This window comes from Thamnophis sirtalis, unplaced genomic scaffold, assembly GCF_051295495.1.
Source record: "Thamnophis sirtalis isolate CommonGarterSnake01/CBP01778 unplaced genomic scaffold, rThaSir2_p1.2 scaffold_13, whole genome shotgun sequence".
Lineage (NCBI taxonomy): Eukaryota > Metazoa > Chordata > Lepidosauria > Squamata > Natricidae > Thamnophis > Thamnophis sirtalis.
Window position 1 is genome coordinate 28,731,991 of NW_028261393.1, and position 16,667 is coordinate 28,748,657.

The 16,667-nt window shown below is 41.5% G+C and overlaps 1 protein-coding gene across 1 annotated transcript in view; it reads left to right on the forward strand.

The window, feature by feature from the left end:
• The window catches only part of GRIK3 (glutamate ionotropic receptor kainate type subunit 3), a 289,005-nt gene that overhangs the window by 144,220 nt on the left and 128,118 nt on the right, over positions 1-16,667 (forward strand). Inside the window, exon 2 of the mRNA XM_087728183.1 lies at positions 7,013-7,189. Within this exon, the coding sequence (XP_087584309.1) occupies positions 7,013-7,189 (177 nt within the window). The remainder of the gene's footprint in view (positions 1-7,012; positions 7,190-16,667) is intronic.

Genomic DNA, 16,667 nt, shown 5'->3' on the forward strand with positions numbered 1-16,667 from the left:
TTCTTTTTTGGCCCAATCAAGGAACCACCAAAATCACTCCCACCAACCAGTGACAGAGAAAGCCACTAGAATGTCAATGGAAAATTTCAAAGGTGATGCTGGTGGAAGCCTTATTGCCCTTTTAAAAAAATTGTAACCATCTTTGAAATTGGATTTCAGCTTAATTTTGTGACATGATATTAGTAGGATCAGTGATACAACAGAAACACAATTTCTCTTGGTTCACAAATAGGATCGTGGACACTCCTGCTATGGTCCTGCAGAGCTAATAATTGTGAAGTGTTGTGTTTATAGTTACAGTAAATCAGGGAGAAGGAGATGTCAGTGGATTGCATGTAGGCCTTGATTCTAAAAAAATATTGATCCAGAAATGTAGCAATGATGGACATGTCAGCAGGGTCCATGAAAGTCTTGGTGGGATGAACATGTGTAGGACAATCATGAAGACTTTGTACAAAAGATTTAATGAACACCAGTTTGAAATCAGTACTTTGTTGGATGTTGGGATTAAGGCTCCAGACTAGAAACTGAGAGACTGTGAGTTCTAGTCCCACCTTAGGCACAAAGTCAGCTGGGTGGCTTTAGGCTAGCTCTTCCCTTTCAGTCTGGGAAGGAGGCAAGGTCAAACCAGTGGTGAAATTCATTTTTTTTACTACCGGTTCTGTGGGCATGGCTTGTTGGTCGTGGCAGGGGAAGGATACTGCAAAATCTCCATTCCCTCCCCACTTTGGGGCCAGCCAGAGGTGGCATTTTCTGGTACTCCGAACTACTCAAAATTTCCACTACTGGTTCTCCAGAACCTGCTGGATTTCACCCCTGGGTCAAACCTCTGGAAAAAATGATGCTAAGAACACTGTGGGGACTTGTCCTGGCAATTGCCAGAGTCAGCATTGACTAGGAGGTACAAAAAAAATTACTCACATACATCAAAAGGTTTCCCACAATCTCAGAAGGTTGCAAAAACATAATGTGTTATTAACCTATTATAATTGTTAATTGATGAGATACTTGTAATCTGTCCCACATGTAACCAGTATTTGCATAAGCAACCTGTCCTTCCCTGCCTTCTGCTCCCTTTGCTCAGCCTCCCAATTTAAATCCAGATCAGTTTAGCCATTCTGTGTGGCTCTGATGAGATGGCTGCAGTTCACAAAAGCTTTTGCCTTTTTGGTAAAGCTTGTTTATCAGAAAAGATGCAGGCAATCTTTTCTAGGATATATATTGAAAATGCTTAGATGGAAATATAAAAGTTTTAAGATGTAAGTGTTCTTTTGAAACTTCAACATCCAGAGCAATAATATTTTTGAACCAAAGAAAAGATTTTATACTCTCTATATACTACTAAAATCCTCCTATCTGTTTGTAACCTTTAATTGTGTGAAACTGAAAGGCATAGCACATCAATTATTGAACTAAGGCAGTGGTTCCCAAACTTGGCAACTTTAAGACTTGTGGACTTCAACTCCCAGAATTCTCCAGCCAGCTCTGAACCACTGAACTAAGGTATAGTAACTTAAATGGTTTAACTTACAGAATGCCATAAACCCATAACTCACATGGGAATAAAATGTGGGAAATTGTGGGTACTTGAATATTTCCAGGTTGCTGCTGCTTCACTGCGGCTGCTATGCTGCCATAGTCAGCTGTGATCTTATGATCCTCACTTCCAACAATCTCTTGACAGCTCCCTAATAGTCAATGGGGAAATCGGTGGGAAATCAAAAGTTGCACTGTTTGCTTGCCCATTGATGGTCATTTTATTTCTCTGTTTCATTAAGGAATGATCTCTGAAAGGTCACCCAATAGCGTACAGATTGTCTAGTATCGTGATGGTGAACCTTTGGCACACATGCTACAGATGGCACGTGGCATCTGGTGGCATGTGAGCTGTCAACTCCAGCCCGCATGTGTGCACCAGCCAACTGATTTTCGGCCTTCTGGAGGGCTGGGGGAGGCAGTTTTCACCCTCCCCAGGCTTCAGGAAAACCTTCGGAGCCTGGGCAGGGGGAAAACGGGCTCCCTCAGCCGGAGGCCCTCCAGAAGCCGGAAATGGATCATTTCCGAACTTCTGGTTAGCACATTGGGCATGTTTTTCACCCTTCCCAGGCTTTTCTGGAGCCTGGAGAGGGCGAAAATGGCCACTCCTGGCCCCATGGAGGAAATACCAAGCTCAGCCTGGCAGCGAGTAGTGCGGCGCATGTGGTGGGGGGAATGTGTGTGAGGGTTGTGCATGCATGTGCTTGTGGGGGTGTGCTTTGCATTATGGGTGCTGGCACTTACCCGCTCTATCGCGCATGCACCTGTTGAAAGAAATGTCCTTTTGGGTTCAGCTCCAAGTGGGGAAGAAGACACTGGAGACATGGAGGCTGCTTGGAAAGATGGTTTATTGTTGGACAGGGCCACATGGCTTGAGCCCTGTACAGAAAAGGTGATCACAAGGTTTCAAGGTTGATGGAGAAGAAGAGAGAAGGCTGAGGAAGGGGCTTGCTAGGCTTTTTATACCCTGTTTAGTCCCACCTCTCTGTTTCCTGTTCCTGTGTAAGAAATGTATTCTGACTGGTTGTCAGACTCCCATGGTGCCATGCAGGGGGTTACTCTCTAGGCTGTGATGAGTCCAGGTATAAATGAGTTCTCAGATGTCATGTGGAGAGTTGAGTAATATCCCTTCCCCCTACAGCTGCAGTGAGGAGAAGTCTTTATTTTGTAAAGTGGGCTAGCCTGGCCATCTTAATGGCCCATTAGCTGGGGATGGGCAGAAAGCTATAGGCAACTATTCTGTCTTTTAAAACATGTTTCTTTTCACATCCAGAGAAATATTCTGCCTTTTCAATATTTCCTAAGATATTTCATTTTTCTGGGAGAGGGCTGGATGATAACTTCCCACACACCCTTGCATTTTTGGCACCCAACAACAAAAAGGTTACCCATCACTGGTCTAGTAAGATAGAAATGGGTTTAGGGCAATTTCTGCTTTCAGAAGTTAGAGCAAGTAGAGCGTCCCATTGAAACCCAGAAACCTTGGCATCAATTAATGATGACCAATAATTCTAACACTGTAATGGTTTGTGCACTTCAAGCTCACATGAAAGGGCCTTTCTTTAAAATACACTTGGGAGAGAAGAGGCATTTAGAAAGGTACCATATTTTTCAGAGTATTAAGATGTTAAGATGTATTACGATTTTGAAGAGGCAAATTTAAAAACAAAGTTTTTGCACTCTGCAGACCTCCCAAAAACAGCCCATTTTTTTTAAAGGACATGAATAGTCATTAGGAGGCTTGTAGAGTGCTCCTGGGGCTAGCACAAAAACAAGTCAAACACTAGCCATTTTTCTGAGAAAACTGGCCCATTTTTGGTCAAAAAAGGGGCATGCAAAAAAAGGAGGCTTATAAAGTGCTCCTGGGGGCTGGGGGGGCATAATTGAAAAAGGCCCATTTTTCTGCCCTCATTTCTGCCCTACCCAGCCCCCAGGAGCACTCTGAAAGCTTCCTAGAGGCTCTGCATGGCCATTTTGGTGAAGGGGGTTTAGGGAGGCAAAAATGCTGTATTGTGTATAAGATGCACCGAGATTTTCAGCCTCTTTTTTGAGGGAAAAGGGTGTGTCTTATACTCTGAAAAATGAGGTATGTTTTTGTTTCTTTTCTATCCCTAACTTCTACCACAAACTAATTCAAGTCTAGAAGAAATGCTGTTAAAAAATTAAAACCTTTGAATTAAACTGTAGTCCACTTTTCTGCTATGTTGAGATGGGGAAATGAGAAGAGAAGGCTTAGCACCCTTTTACCAGACAGCAAGAAAGAGATCTAGTTCAATAAGTCACAAAATTTAGCAGAGGAGAGAGATTCTGGTCCCGTCACTTTGACCCATGACAAGAAGTAGATCAGGCAAGACTGGCTGGAAAGTGGAAACTGCTAAGATTAGATTCAGCGACAGCCTGGTGAACTTCAGAATTACATAACCTGAGGAGGAATTAGTTAAAAGGGAAATTGGAATGCAAGTTAATCACTGCAGGACTCTTGAAGGTGACAAAAGCTTATTGTGTGATTCAGGCACAGAATCAAGGAGGTTTAAGCCCTGAAAATAAACAAAGAAAGTAGAACTGTGTTAGTAAATACAGAAAGGTCAGAATAATTTCTAACAATTGAAACATGCTGGAAGCAGAATATCAGCCAAGAGGTTGCTTGGTCTGTTAGAAAATAATGGAGTAAAACAGCTGTCTGAAGAGGGAGGGTCAACTTATTTTCCAAAGAACCAGAAGGCCAGACAAGAAAAGAATAGATGGAAAGTAATCGAGGAGAGAAACAACCTGGAATTAACGAGAAACTTCCTGACTGTGAGGACAATTAACCAGTTGAACAGCTTGCCTTCAGAAGTTGTTGGAGATTCATCATTGGAGGTTTTTAAGATTGGACAGCCACCTATCTGAAATGACATAGGGTCTCCTGCTTGTGCAGGGGGTGGGACTAGAAGACCTCCAAGTTCCCTTCCAGTCTATTCTGATTGATTAAAAATCAGTTCAAAAAAGGTGTTTGAATTCCTTTGAAAGAGGTGCTTCAAAAGAGAAGAAAAGATCCCCAAAGAGCCTGTTTGAATCTATGATTAGGGGTCTGGAGCATATGATGAACAGTTGCGAGAACTGGGTACATCTAGTCTAATGAAAAGATGGACTAGGAGAGATACAATAGCAGTCTTCAAATATCTGAGGGGTTGTGACAGTGAAGAGGAATTCAGCTTATTCTCCAAAGCACCTGAGGACAGATGAGAAGTAATGAGTAATGATTAAAGAGAGATCCAGGCTAGAACTAATTTCAGGGGTCTCAGGCCTAAGCCAATGAGGGTTGAAGCAATAATAATCTTAAGATTAGAACAGTCTTCTAATGTCTTTGAAAACTGCTGGGATATCTCTACAGGAGATTCTTGGGATGCAGCCTTTGCAGAGATTTTTGTCTTCTTCTGTAACAATGGTGAGAAGTTAGTTTGTCCATCCATGGCAGCAAAATGCAACTTTCAGAGCTAAGACTTTGCTAAGATTGCTTTGTTTGTTCTGAAGAGAGCCTCAGAATCTGAATGCCTCAAGAATGGCCTGCAAAGACCGGCTGGAAGGGTTTGCTCTATTTTTAATGTTGCTCTAAAAAGGAAGAGTGGAACAGCAGCAGGGGTGAATTGCAAGGGTAAGAGAAGCTTGGTGTGCTTGCTGGAAGAACATAAAACCAGGAGGAGAACTGAAGCCTGTCTCCATGTTATGTAGTCCCTTTTCTCATTCTTCTTTCATAATATCTATGATATTTGCATTTATTATGTCGAATCCTGCTTTTTCTCCATTTAGAAAGATAAAGAGACTTTTGGGTTTGACATTGATTGATTTTCTTAGGCAGATCAGTCAGAAATCCTGGTCCATATACGGTGATGACCAAAGTAATTGTTTCTCCTTCAGTGGATATGTTCACACAGAGGCTAGTCTGACATTGACTGGGATGCTGCACTGGGGAAGAGCCTTGAACTCAGTTGCCTTGTCTATGATTTCCCGGTGCTTCACTAGTTGTTGTGGGCAGCTCACATAACACCCAGAGCACACCAGAGTGTGCCACTGAAAATTAGCAGCAAAATTGGTTAATTGATGGCAGTTCTTGTTGAGCCACCCAGAGAGAGGACTGTGAGAATTAAGGGAGGAAATGGTAATAATCTGTTTTCCCACCCTCAATTTTTCAAACAAAACAAAGAGTTAGAAAACTCTTATTCCACCCCACCCCTTGCAATTTCAGACATTCTTCTAGGAACATCACTGAAAAATCTTCTAGAACTCCAGAAAACCCAGAGGTTGAATTGAGGTCTATAATTCCAGCACAGCAGTTGATTCTGAAGGAGGCCTATTAATTCTGTTTAGATGATTAGTATCTATAGCAAAGGAGTGTTAGTTAAAAATAGGGCATTTCACTCCAAGAATGGACAGCAAAACAGAATGTTGTACATTCTGTGATATTGAAGTAAATACAGGGTAGATGAATGGAAACTAGTCACACAGTAGGTTGTCAGACTCCCAAGTAGACCAGACAAGTAACATGACCAGATGAGCTAACTGTACTTTATTGTATGACTATATTAACAGAATCTTGTAAGTCTGAAAATACAAATATCTCGCTGTTGCTTTTTACTTTCTGATAACTTTGAGCAGATCCTTTCTAAGTTTCTTTCTCTACCTGTTGTTCAGTTGTGGTCTCCCTCCTCTTTGGTGGCATCCCATCCCCTTATTTCCCAAGGTCATTCCCACACATGACTACATAGGCACAAGCCAAGGACAAACAACAACTATGTTTGTATCTGTCTGAGACATATTCCCTGTGCTGGTCATCTCACTTCTGAACTACTGCAATGCGCTTTACATCCGGCTATCCTTGGAGAACATTTGGAAGCTTCAGCTGATGCAGATTGTGGAGGCAAGGGCAGTTCTTGCACTTCCTAGGGCAGTGATGACAAACATTTTTCTTATGGCGTGCCAAAATTGTGTGTGCATGTGCTATCACATGTACATGTGTGCCCACACCAATTCAATCCTGCCCGCTCACTTGTGCATGTGTACGCATCAAAATGGATGGTTTCTGAACTTCTGGTTCGTCTGTTGTGGCTGTTTTTTGCTTTTCCTAGCCCCCGGAGGCTTTCCTGAAGCCCGGGGAGGGCAAAAAACGGGCCCAATGGGCCAACTGGAAGTTCAGAAACATCCGTTTCTGGCTTCCAGAGGGCTGGGGGAGGCCATTATCACCCTCCTTAGGCTTCAAGATAGCCTCCGGAGGCTGGGATGGGCAAAAAACAGGCCCAACAGGCGAACTGGAAGTTTGTTCCCAAGCTTCCAGTTGGCCTGTTGGGGCCATTTTTTTGCCCTAAACCTAAACCAGTTTTTTATTGCACTGTTTGAGGGTTCATGTATCTTCACATTTTTTCTTCTTCTGGAACTGCAATCTCTGCTTGGGCCTGACTGGAATTGCAGGTGGCCATGACAGTCTGTAATTGTCTTGCAGGAGGAATCTTTGAATATGCCGATGGACCAAATGCCCAGGTAATGAATGCCGAGGAACAAGCATTCCGATTCTCAGCCAACATCATCAACCGGAATAGGACTTTGTTACCCAACACAACCTTAACCTATGATATCCAGAGGATACATTTCCACGATAGCTTTGAAGCCACTAAGAAAGGTGAGTTTGGGTGGGGTTTTGTCCGATGAAGGATTTTATGCAAGTGAACTGGTGAGAAGCCATCCTTCTTGGGTCCAAAGTCCATGGGAACTGCAAGTTCATGGAAGCCCCAGATTGACTGTTGGTCGCAAATGGGGACTTGAGGAAGGAAAGTCAGTGATGGAGAAATTAATGGGAAAACATACTTTAAGGGTGAAGGGCAGCAGAGACTATGGAAGGATGGTGGGTGAGGAAGTGAGTGAGGGTGTTGGTAAACCAGCTGTGAGTCAGGGTGCCAAATACTTCAGGTGCCAAAGGGGACAAGAGGGGTAAACGTTGGGAGAGAAAGACACCAGAAGTCAGAAGTTCAAGGAGCTAAATTGAAGAGTGTTTGGGTTCTTTCAGCACTTCAGCAGCTGAGTGGCTGCTTGGTGATTGCTACTTTCCTTGCATTGATTTTGCATTAAAGTCAGACTGGTGCTCCACCAAGAGCCCACTGTGCACAGAGAAGTCAAGGAAATGAAGTGCAGAAGCTGAAATCCGTTTCTTGGCTTCAATACGTGGAAAATCTTTGTGGAATCTTTTTTTTATTATTATGTTGTACCTAAATTTAGAGGGATGCGGTGGCTCAGTGGCTAAGATTCTGAGCTTGTTGAACAGAAAGGTTGGCAGTTTGGTGGTTTGAATCCTTAGCACTGCGTAATGGAGTGAACTCCCGTTACTTTTCCCAGCTTCTGCCAACATAGCAGTTCAAAAGCACATAAAAAGAAGAAAAATAGGAACCACCTTTGGTGGGAAGGTAACAGCATTCCGTGCACTTCAGTGTTTAGTCATGCCAGCCACATGACCACGGAGACATCTTCAGACAGTGCTGGCTCTTCAGCTTTGAAACAGAGATGAGTGCCACCCCCTAGAGTTGGGAATGACTAGCACATATGTGCAAGGGGAACCTTTACCTACATTTAGCTGATTCTTTTTGTTGAAGAATTTTAAACTTCTATATCATGCCACTTAGAGACTATACTGATGAAATGTGATGAATAAATAAGATTAATCTTTTTTTAAAAAAAACTCTTCTTTGTGTTAGTGTTTCATGTTCCTCTGCTTAAGGCTTGTGAATAAGATTATGATGACAGCTTCCTTTGCACAAGAACTGCAACCCACTCTCTGTAAGCATATTATGCATGAGCATATCTGTGTTCACACACTCACAGAGTGAAGCATTGGAGCAGATGGTTGTGATATGGCTTCTAGAGCTACAGTATTTGTCTCCCATAGATCGGTTCCCGAAAGTGCCATGAATCAGGAGAAGGGGGACTCCTTATTGCGGGGAGACTCTCTGCCTCAAGGACTTGGCTGGCCTTAGCAAACTCAGAACGCAAGTAGCTTCCTCATCCAAATTCAAGATGGGAGCCAACATTTCCCATTTTAAAATAGAATTTATTAAAACTTTTAAGAAAAAGATAAAAAACTTATAGAAATTACTATAAAGTGAGATGAAGAGAAAAAGAAGAGAGAGAGAGAGATCAATGAAATAACTAAAAGTGCAAAAAAAGAAAGAAAATACAAAGTGGCTCCTGGTTTTCTTTAGAACAGTTATAAGTAGAATTATAAATTTACCTCCTGCGTTATGATTATAGTGTAACTCAGTTTTTTCTATAATCTATTCTAATCATCAAAGGCATAAATGTTCTTTCTTTTCCACTTCATGCAAAAAAATTACAGAGATGCCTTGTTAGCATTGTCTTTTCTCTGTTCAAAGAAACCTCAAAAGTTTCATCATCTTTACCCATAATTTTCTCCATTGTGGCAGTACTGAACCTCTCCATCTTTGCCCATTCAAAGTCTCTTTTCTTCTGCTTCAAATTTCAGTAGCAGTTTATACATTTTAGCAATTAAATATTCATTATACACAATTCTGCTTCAACCTCAATATTGCAATGCTCAAACCTAAATGTTCTTGTATCTACATTAAATCTTTTTAATACATAAGAACATAAGAAAAGCATTGATAAACGTTTCCCTCTGCCATCATATCTTCTGATCTTATCTTACATTCCTTCTGACAAAATTGTTGTACCTTATGATAAATTAGCCATTTGAGATTGATTGATTTCTTTTTTTAATATGTACATTTTATTAAAAGTTTTAAATGAATATAAAATATTCTTAAGAGAATAAAAATAATACAAAAGAAAGAAAAGAAAGAAAGAAAAAAGAAAGGATAAAAAGCAATAGAAAGAAACTTCAAATTCCCTCTGTAGCAAATGCAAATATTATTACAAAGTTATCCCTTAATCTCAAATTACAAAACAAGCTCACTTTTTTAAACCTTTTTTCCCCTAATCTTCAAAACCACAAATCATAAATACATTGACTGTACATAAATACAACCAACTGTCCCGCCATTGTGGTAGCATCTCATCTTTCCACTTTGGGGCATATAATAATCTCACCACCGGTGTCATATATAAAAGTCTAGTGACTTTTTTTCTAGTTGCTCTTCTTTAGTCCCAAAAGACAAACGTCTGGTTTAGATTTTAGTCTTTAAAATCTTCTGAATTAATGTATATATTTGTATCTACATATTGTTGGCTTTTCTAGACATCTATCAGATGCTGAAATCTCCATTCATTTACATCTCCAGCAAAGATTCAGAGTACCTGAATTACAAGCAATTTCTTTGGTGACAAATACCAATAATAGATGGTTTGATTAAAAAAATTCTTTAAGATTAGAACATATTGTAAATTTCAATCCTTTCAATCACATATTCACACTGCATAATGAAATATTGAGATCCAGTATACTACACTGGTTAAGGTGCTGGCCTAGAAACCAGGAGATGGTGAATTCTGCCTTAGCCATGAAAGCCAGCTATGAGTGACTTAGGGCTGGTCATTCTTTCTCACTTCAACCAACTTCACAGGATTGTTCTTTTGGGGAAAATATGAGAGAAAGGAATATTAGGTATGTTTGTTGCCTTGAGTTTCTCATAAAATAATAAAGGTGGGGTAAAAATCTAATAATTTCTCCCATTGATCCATTTGTATACTGTAATCAACATTTAACCTCATTTTATCATACATTCTTTCACTTGTTTTTCATCTGCATATGGATGAATATGGGTCAATATAAAAGAAGAAAAAAAAGAATGACATGGCCATAGATGTATGCTACAGACCACCCAACCAAGCAGAAAAAATAGATGTACTTTTTGCCAACCAACTAACAAATATATGTAGGAAACACACTACAATAGTAATGGGGGACTTCAATTACCCTGACATCAATTGCAAGACTAATTTTGCACCCATTGAGAAATTGAATAGGTTCCTGGCCAACCTAGTGGACAACTTTGTTGTCCAAAAGATAGAGGAGGGAACTTGAGGGGCAGTCATACTGGACTTAATTCTTACAAACAGAGAATGAGAGATAGAGGGAGTTGAAACTGCAAGAACCTTGGGTGAGACCATGTCATACTAGAATTCAACATAATGCAAACACAAACAATAAAACACAATGATACCAAAGCCCTAGAATTTAAAAGAGCTGATTTTAATAAACTTAGAGAGAACTTGGAAAAGATTCCTTGGATGAAAATCCTAAAGGGGAAAACAACTCAAGAAGCTCTGAAAAATATGATCATAAAAGCCTAGACCAGCACAATACAACTGAAAAAGAAAAACAAGAAATTCAAGAAGAAACCAGCATGGTTGCGCAAAGATCTCTCTGACAAATTGAAAGACAAAAAGGACAAGTACAAAAAATGGAAAGAAGGACACATAACTGAGGCAGAATATCAGCAGATAGCCAAAATCTGCAAAGACGAAGTCAGGAAAGCAAAGGTTCAGAATGAACAAAGAGTTGCAACAAAAGTCAAAGATAATTTTAAAAGTTTCTTCCAACATATAAATAACGAGACAAAAATTAAGGAAACAGTTGGTCCACTAAAGAGAGAAGACAGCAAAGAAGTAACAGGCAGCAGAGAAAAAGCAGAGCTGCTTAACTCATTCTTTGCATCGGTCTTCACACAAAAATAAACTATGGCCCAACCTACCAAAAACATAATTGTAAAAGACAGTACAAATAAAAGTTAAAATAAGCAAAATAAATGGTTAGAGAACACCTGTTTGATCTTGATGAATACAAATCAAAGGGCCTGATGGATTACACCCCAGAGTTCTAAAGGAGCTGGCAGATGTCAGAACCATTGTACCCACCATGGAACTACAAGCAATCCTAGGCTCAATCAGCAGATGGATAGCATCAAGATCATGAGAAGTGATAGTACTGCTTTATACCAGATTAGTGAGGTCATACCTAGTGAGGAAAACTCTGTCCAGTTCTTGTCACCACAATACAAAAAAGATATTTAGAGACTAGAAAGATTTCAGAGGAGACAAGAAGAGGTCCGGAGGCTTTGACTTATTCTTCAAAGCAAGAAGCAATGAGTGGAAGCTCCTCAGAGGGAGACCCAATCTGGAACTCAGGAAAAATTTCTCAACAGTGAGAACAATTCAATGGAACAGCTTGCCCTCCAGAGTTATGGCTGCTCTGTCCCTGGAGATCTTCAAGAGAAGATGGAACAACCATTTGACTAGAATGGTATAAGGTCTCCCACCTTCTATTAGGAGTTCTACAAACTCCCCTCCAGCCATATGATTTTATTTCTATTTCCTGTCTATGAAATGCTTCTTGAACTTTAAGTCACAAAGGTGTTTTCGGGCAGAAGCTGGGTATGTTCCATATTCTCAGTATGGCAAGCTATCATAATGATTGTTAAATTCTACATTATCCTTACCTTCATTGTGCCACAAGTATCTATGCTACCCAATTCTCAGGCTGTGTCCTTGTAACTCCAAAGGACTTCTATTTCTCAACAACATCCACTCTTTCATCCAAACCAAACAACACACTGCAAAATGTAAGTTCAACTCAGGTAAACCCGATCCTTCTCTTTCTTTCACATCTTGAGGCACCTTGCATTTTATTCATGTTTTGTTCCCCTGCCATTCAAACTTAAATATGACCTTCTGTCATTGTTTAAATGGCACATCAGTTGTCAGGATAGGTATTATCTGAAACAAAAATAACATTCATCTTAATCACCAAAATTTGCCCAAGAAAGAGAAATGTACTTTGTCCCATCTTAACATATATTTTTTAAACTTCATTCTATGTCTTAACATAATTATTGTGAAATAGCATACAGTACATTTCGTATTTGTCATATTGATACCCAGGTATTTGGCTTCTTATTAATCCTATAACCTGTTTTATTCTTCAGTTCTGTTTGTGTGATCGTGTCAGATCCCTATCTGCCATTTCTGTGGGGAGGGGGGGGGACTGGATCATTTATTCACTTACTACCCTTTTCCTGTTTCCTACATACCCTGTAATTCCTTAGTTTATAACCTTAGCTCTGACACCTACCTGGCCTGTGCTTTGATTTACCTTTGGGGAATGTGTAAGGGGGAGCATCTGTTTGGTCTCAGTTTTGAAGCCTCCAGAAAGAAGCACCTGGGAACCGTCCCTTATCTCCTTCCCAGGATGACCGGCTTCACCCAGGGAAGGACTTGAGGAAAGTACAAGCGGGTTTGCAAACTTCTATTGACAATTTATTCCGGCTTTCATGCAAATTGCACTCCCCATCACTAATCTTTTGAAAACAAAAGGGGGAGGCAAGCCAAAACTGAAGCAGCCCTTAAACTGGACTATGGAATGCCAGGTGGCATTTGAGAAATTGAAACAATTATTCTGGGCTGAGCCAATCGTAAAGCACCCAGACCCAGAAAAACCTTTTATCATACAGGCAGATGCCAGCAACGTGGCTGTCAGGCCAGTCCTACTCTAAGAAAACGAACAGGTCCAATTACAACCCTGCATGTACACCTCTAAAAAGCTAACAGACACTGAACACATGGGCTATCTGGGAGAAAGAGGCATATGCATTGCTATGGGCCCTCTTTACCTGAAGACATTTCTTAGAGGGGAACAAAATCCCTTTCAAAATGTGGACTGATCATAAGAATCTGGAGGCTCTTAGGACCCCGTGGAAACTCTCCCCAAAACAAGTGTACTGGGCTCAATATTTTAAATGTTTCGACTTCGGCCTCCAATATTTTCCTAGGGGAAAAAACTTTCTAGCAGATGCACTGTTTGAAAACCTCAGTATAATAGCAAAAAGCCCGAGGTGACCAAACCCCTTCTCCCAGCCTCCCAGCTGGCAGCCAAGGTAATAACCAGGGCACAAGCTAAAAAAAGACCCCCTAATGGATAATGCCACCATTCAGGCGTTCAAACAAGCCCTATTTAACAATGGTTCCAAGCCCATAAAAATACCTGTTTACTTAGAGATCACTTGGCCTGGTTGGGGTGGGGGTTTAAATTATATGTTCCAGCTTGCCAGAGGCTTCCTCTCATGAAAGTGTGCCACAATTCCAAACTGGCCACTTTGGCTTCGTAAAAACCCTGCATCATATTAAAAGACAGTTCTGGTGGTCATCCCTCAAAAAAGACATAGAAAGCTACGTTGCCAGTTGCCCTGTGTGCACAGCAGCAAAAGGGAGGCAGGGAAAAACCCTGGGATTCTTACAAACTGTAGGCGAGCCTTCAGCACCTTGGAGAGAGATCACTATGGATTTTATTGTAGAGCTGCCTGAAAATGGGAGGAATAGCAATAGCACTTAGACTTATATATCACTTCACAGTGCTTTTACAGCCCTAAGTGCTTTACAGAGTCAGCATATCACCCCTAACAATCTGGGTCCACATTTGACCCACCTCGGGAGGATGGAAGGCTGAGTCAACCTTGAGCCTGGTGAGATTTGAAGTGTCAAAACGGCAGCTAGCTGAAGTAGCCTGCAGTACTGCACTCTGACCACTGCACTACTTTGGCTCAATACTGTCATTTGGGTCGTAATGGACTGGTTTTCCAAACAGGTCCATTTTGTCCCCTGCCAAAAAATCCCCACTGCCAGAGCACTTGCAAAAATGTTCCTGCAACACATTTATTGCCTGCATGGGGCCCCACAAAGAATGATATCTGATGGGAGGGTGAGGTCAGTTCACTTCAAAGTTCTGGAAAGTTTTTTGGATCTTCTAGATACTGGACAAGGCCTGAGTTCAAGTCATCATCCGGCCACTAATGGTGGATCATAGAGAACGAGCGTTCTATAGCAATATTTGAGGTTTTTTAATTAAGTATCAACAAGATAATTGGATTGACCTCCTGCTCTTTGCAGAGTTTGCATACAATAACTGTGCATTGTAGCACTGGATTCACCCCCGTTCTGAGTTGCAACAGGCCAGGATTTCACCCCAATGCCAGAGCTCCCAGTAGAGGAGTCAACCATGCCCTACTTTAAGGAATGCATACAACTTGGCCAGTAGTAAGATTAGCTCTGAATGAGGCTAGGGCCACTTTCAAAGCTCAGGCTGACAAAAAAAGAACAGAACAAAACCCTTTTTAAATAGGGGATAAGGTCTACTTATCCAGCAAATTCCTACAGTCCTTGCAACCCTCCAAAATTTTGGACTTGAGTTCATAGGACCTTTCCCTATAACCAGAGGTGACATGCAGAGTCCTTTCTGTGGGCACGTGAGTCTTTGCCAGCTGCTCTTCTGGTTTCCAGTGCACACATGCACACCAGCCAGCTGGTCTTCACAGGTGTCGGAGCACCTGAAAATAAAAACAGCCAAAAAACAGCCAAAAAACAGGGCATTTGGGGGCCATTTTGAGGCCAATTTTGGCCTTAAAAAGGCCTTTTAAAAGCCCAAAAAATACCCTCAAAACGGTTTGAAAACAGCCAAAAAAACCTGCCAAGAAACAGGCATGCATGTGCCAGCAATCTGGTCTTCTGGTTTCCAGTGCTCTGCCGCATGCGCATGCACGCACATTCTGGTTTTGGGCACTCAGTGCTTTGATTTACCTTTGGGGAATATGTAAGGGGAGGGAGGGCCATCTGTTTGCTCTCAGTTCTGAAGCCTCTGGGGAGAAGCACCTGGGAACCGTCTCTTATCTCCTTCCCAGGATGGCCGTCTTCACAACATCTTCGCACCTGTGGATTGGCTCATTCAACATTGGACTGAGGGGAGGGGTTTCTAACTCCTTTACCCTAACAGAATCGCCTAAGGGGACCTTAGAGCCTGCTTTGCTTTTGTCCTGCAATCACTTCCTTTCAATCAAAGGTTCATTTTGAAACGCTGCTACCTCAAGAGTCCGTACTTTCTTGAGTGGGGAGTAGAGGCAGGACCTTACAGGTAGAATATGCAGCTAGAGAAGGAAGGGTGGAATTTGCATGGCAAAAACTAAGCAGGTACAGGTAGTCCTTGACTTATGACCAGAGTTGAGCCCCAAATTTTCATTGCTAAGCAAGGCAGTTGATAAGTGAGTTTTGGGCCATTTTCTGACCTTTCTTACCACAATTGATAAGCAAATTACTGCAGTAAGCAAAAAAGTAAGTAATAGTTATTTGGTAAGTGAGTCTGGTTTCCCCTTTGACCTTGCTTCTCAGATCACAAAAGGGGGTCACGTGACCCCTGGACACTGCAACCATCGTAAATATGGACCAGTTGCCACGTGTCTGGATTTTGTTCACATGACCATGGGGGTGTGGCAACAGTCATAAGTGTGAAAAATGGTCATAAATCACAAGGCAACTGGACTTTATTTTTCCTTGAAGATATTTCGCTTCTCATCCAAGAACCAAAGAAGCTTCTTGAATGAAAAGCAAAACATCTTCAAGGTAAAACAAAGTGCAGTTGTCTTTCGAAAAAGCACTTCTGGGACAGCCATGAGCTGGATGACTGGCAGCCTCCATAGACAGTCATAACGAATGGTTGTAAGTCAAGGATTACCTTATTACAACAATCTGATGTTAGAGCATGTATACAGCCAAGAGAATGCCTCCCATTAGCGGAATTCAGCAGTTTTATGCACTCATAAATTCCAAGCAATGTATGGAATCCACCTATGGGTTTTACCTACGACCAGCCAGGAAGGAATTGTTTCTCGTGCAGCAGGCTCAGCAAGCAGCTCGTGACCTATTAAAGGAACAATTGCTCAGGCCAAGGACAGCGTACAAGAAAACAGCAGATGTTCCTAGGCAGTGATTTCAGAAGGGGCAAAGAATGGCTTTCTATTAATTTCAACCTAGCCATTAAAGAAGTTGGACTCTAAACTTGTGGGCACTTTCACCATCATGTAACAGGTAAACCCAGTAGCCTTTGATTTGCAGGTGCTGGATTTTGATGACCTTCTACTCTCTTTTTCATTGTTCCTTGCTACTCAAGAAACCACCTCCCAGTTCTCTGTGATCCCAGGATCCACCACTCTCACCTGTGATTGTGGATAGGGAAGAGAGAGAGAATGGAATTTGGTGATGGATTCATGGGAAGGGCTCCCCAGAGACAGAGCATTTGTGGGAGAACACAAGGCAGGTCCACACTTTAAGATTTCATCTGCTTGGAAGCATCTGGAAAATTGTGGAGCTGG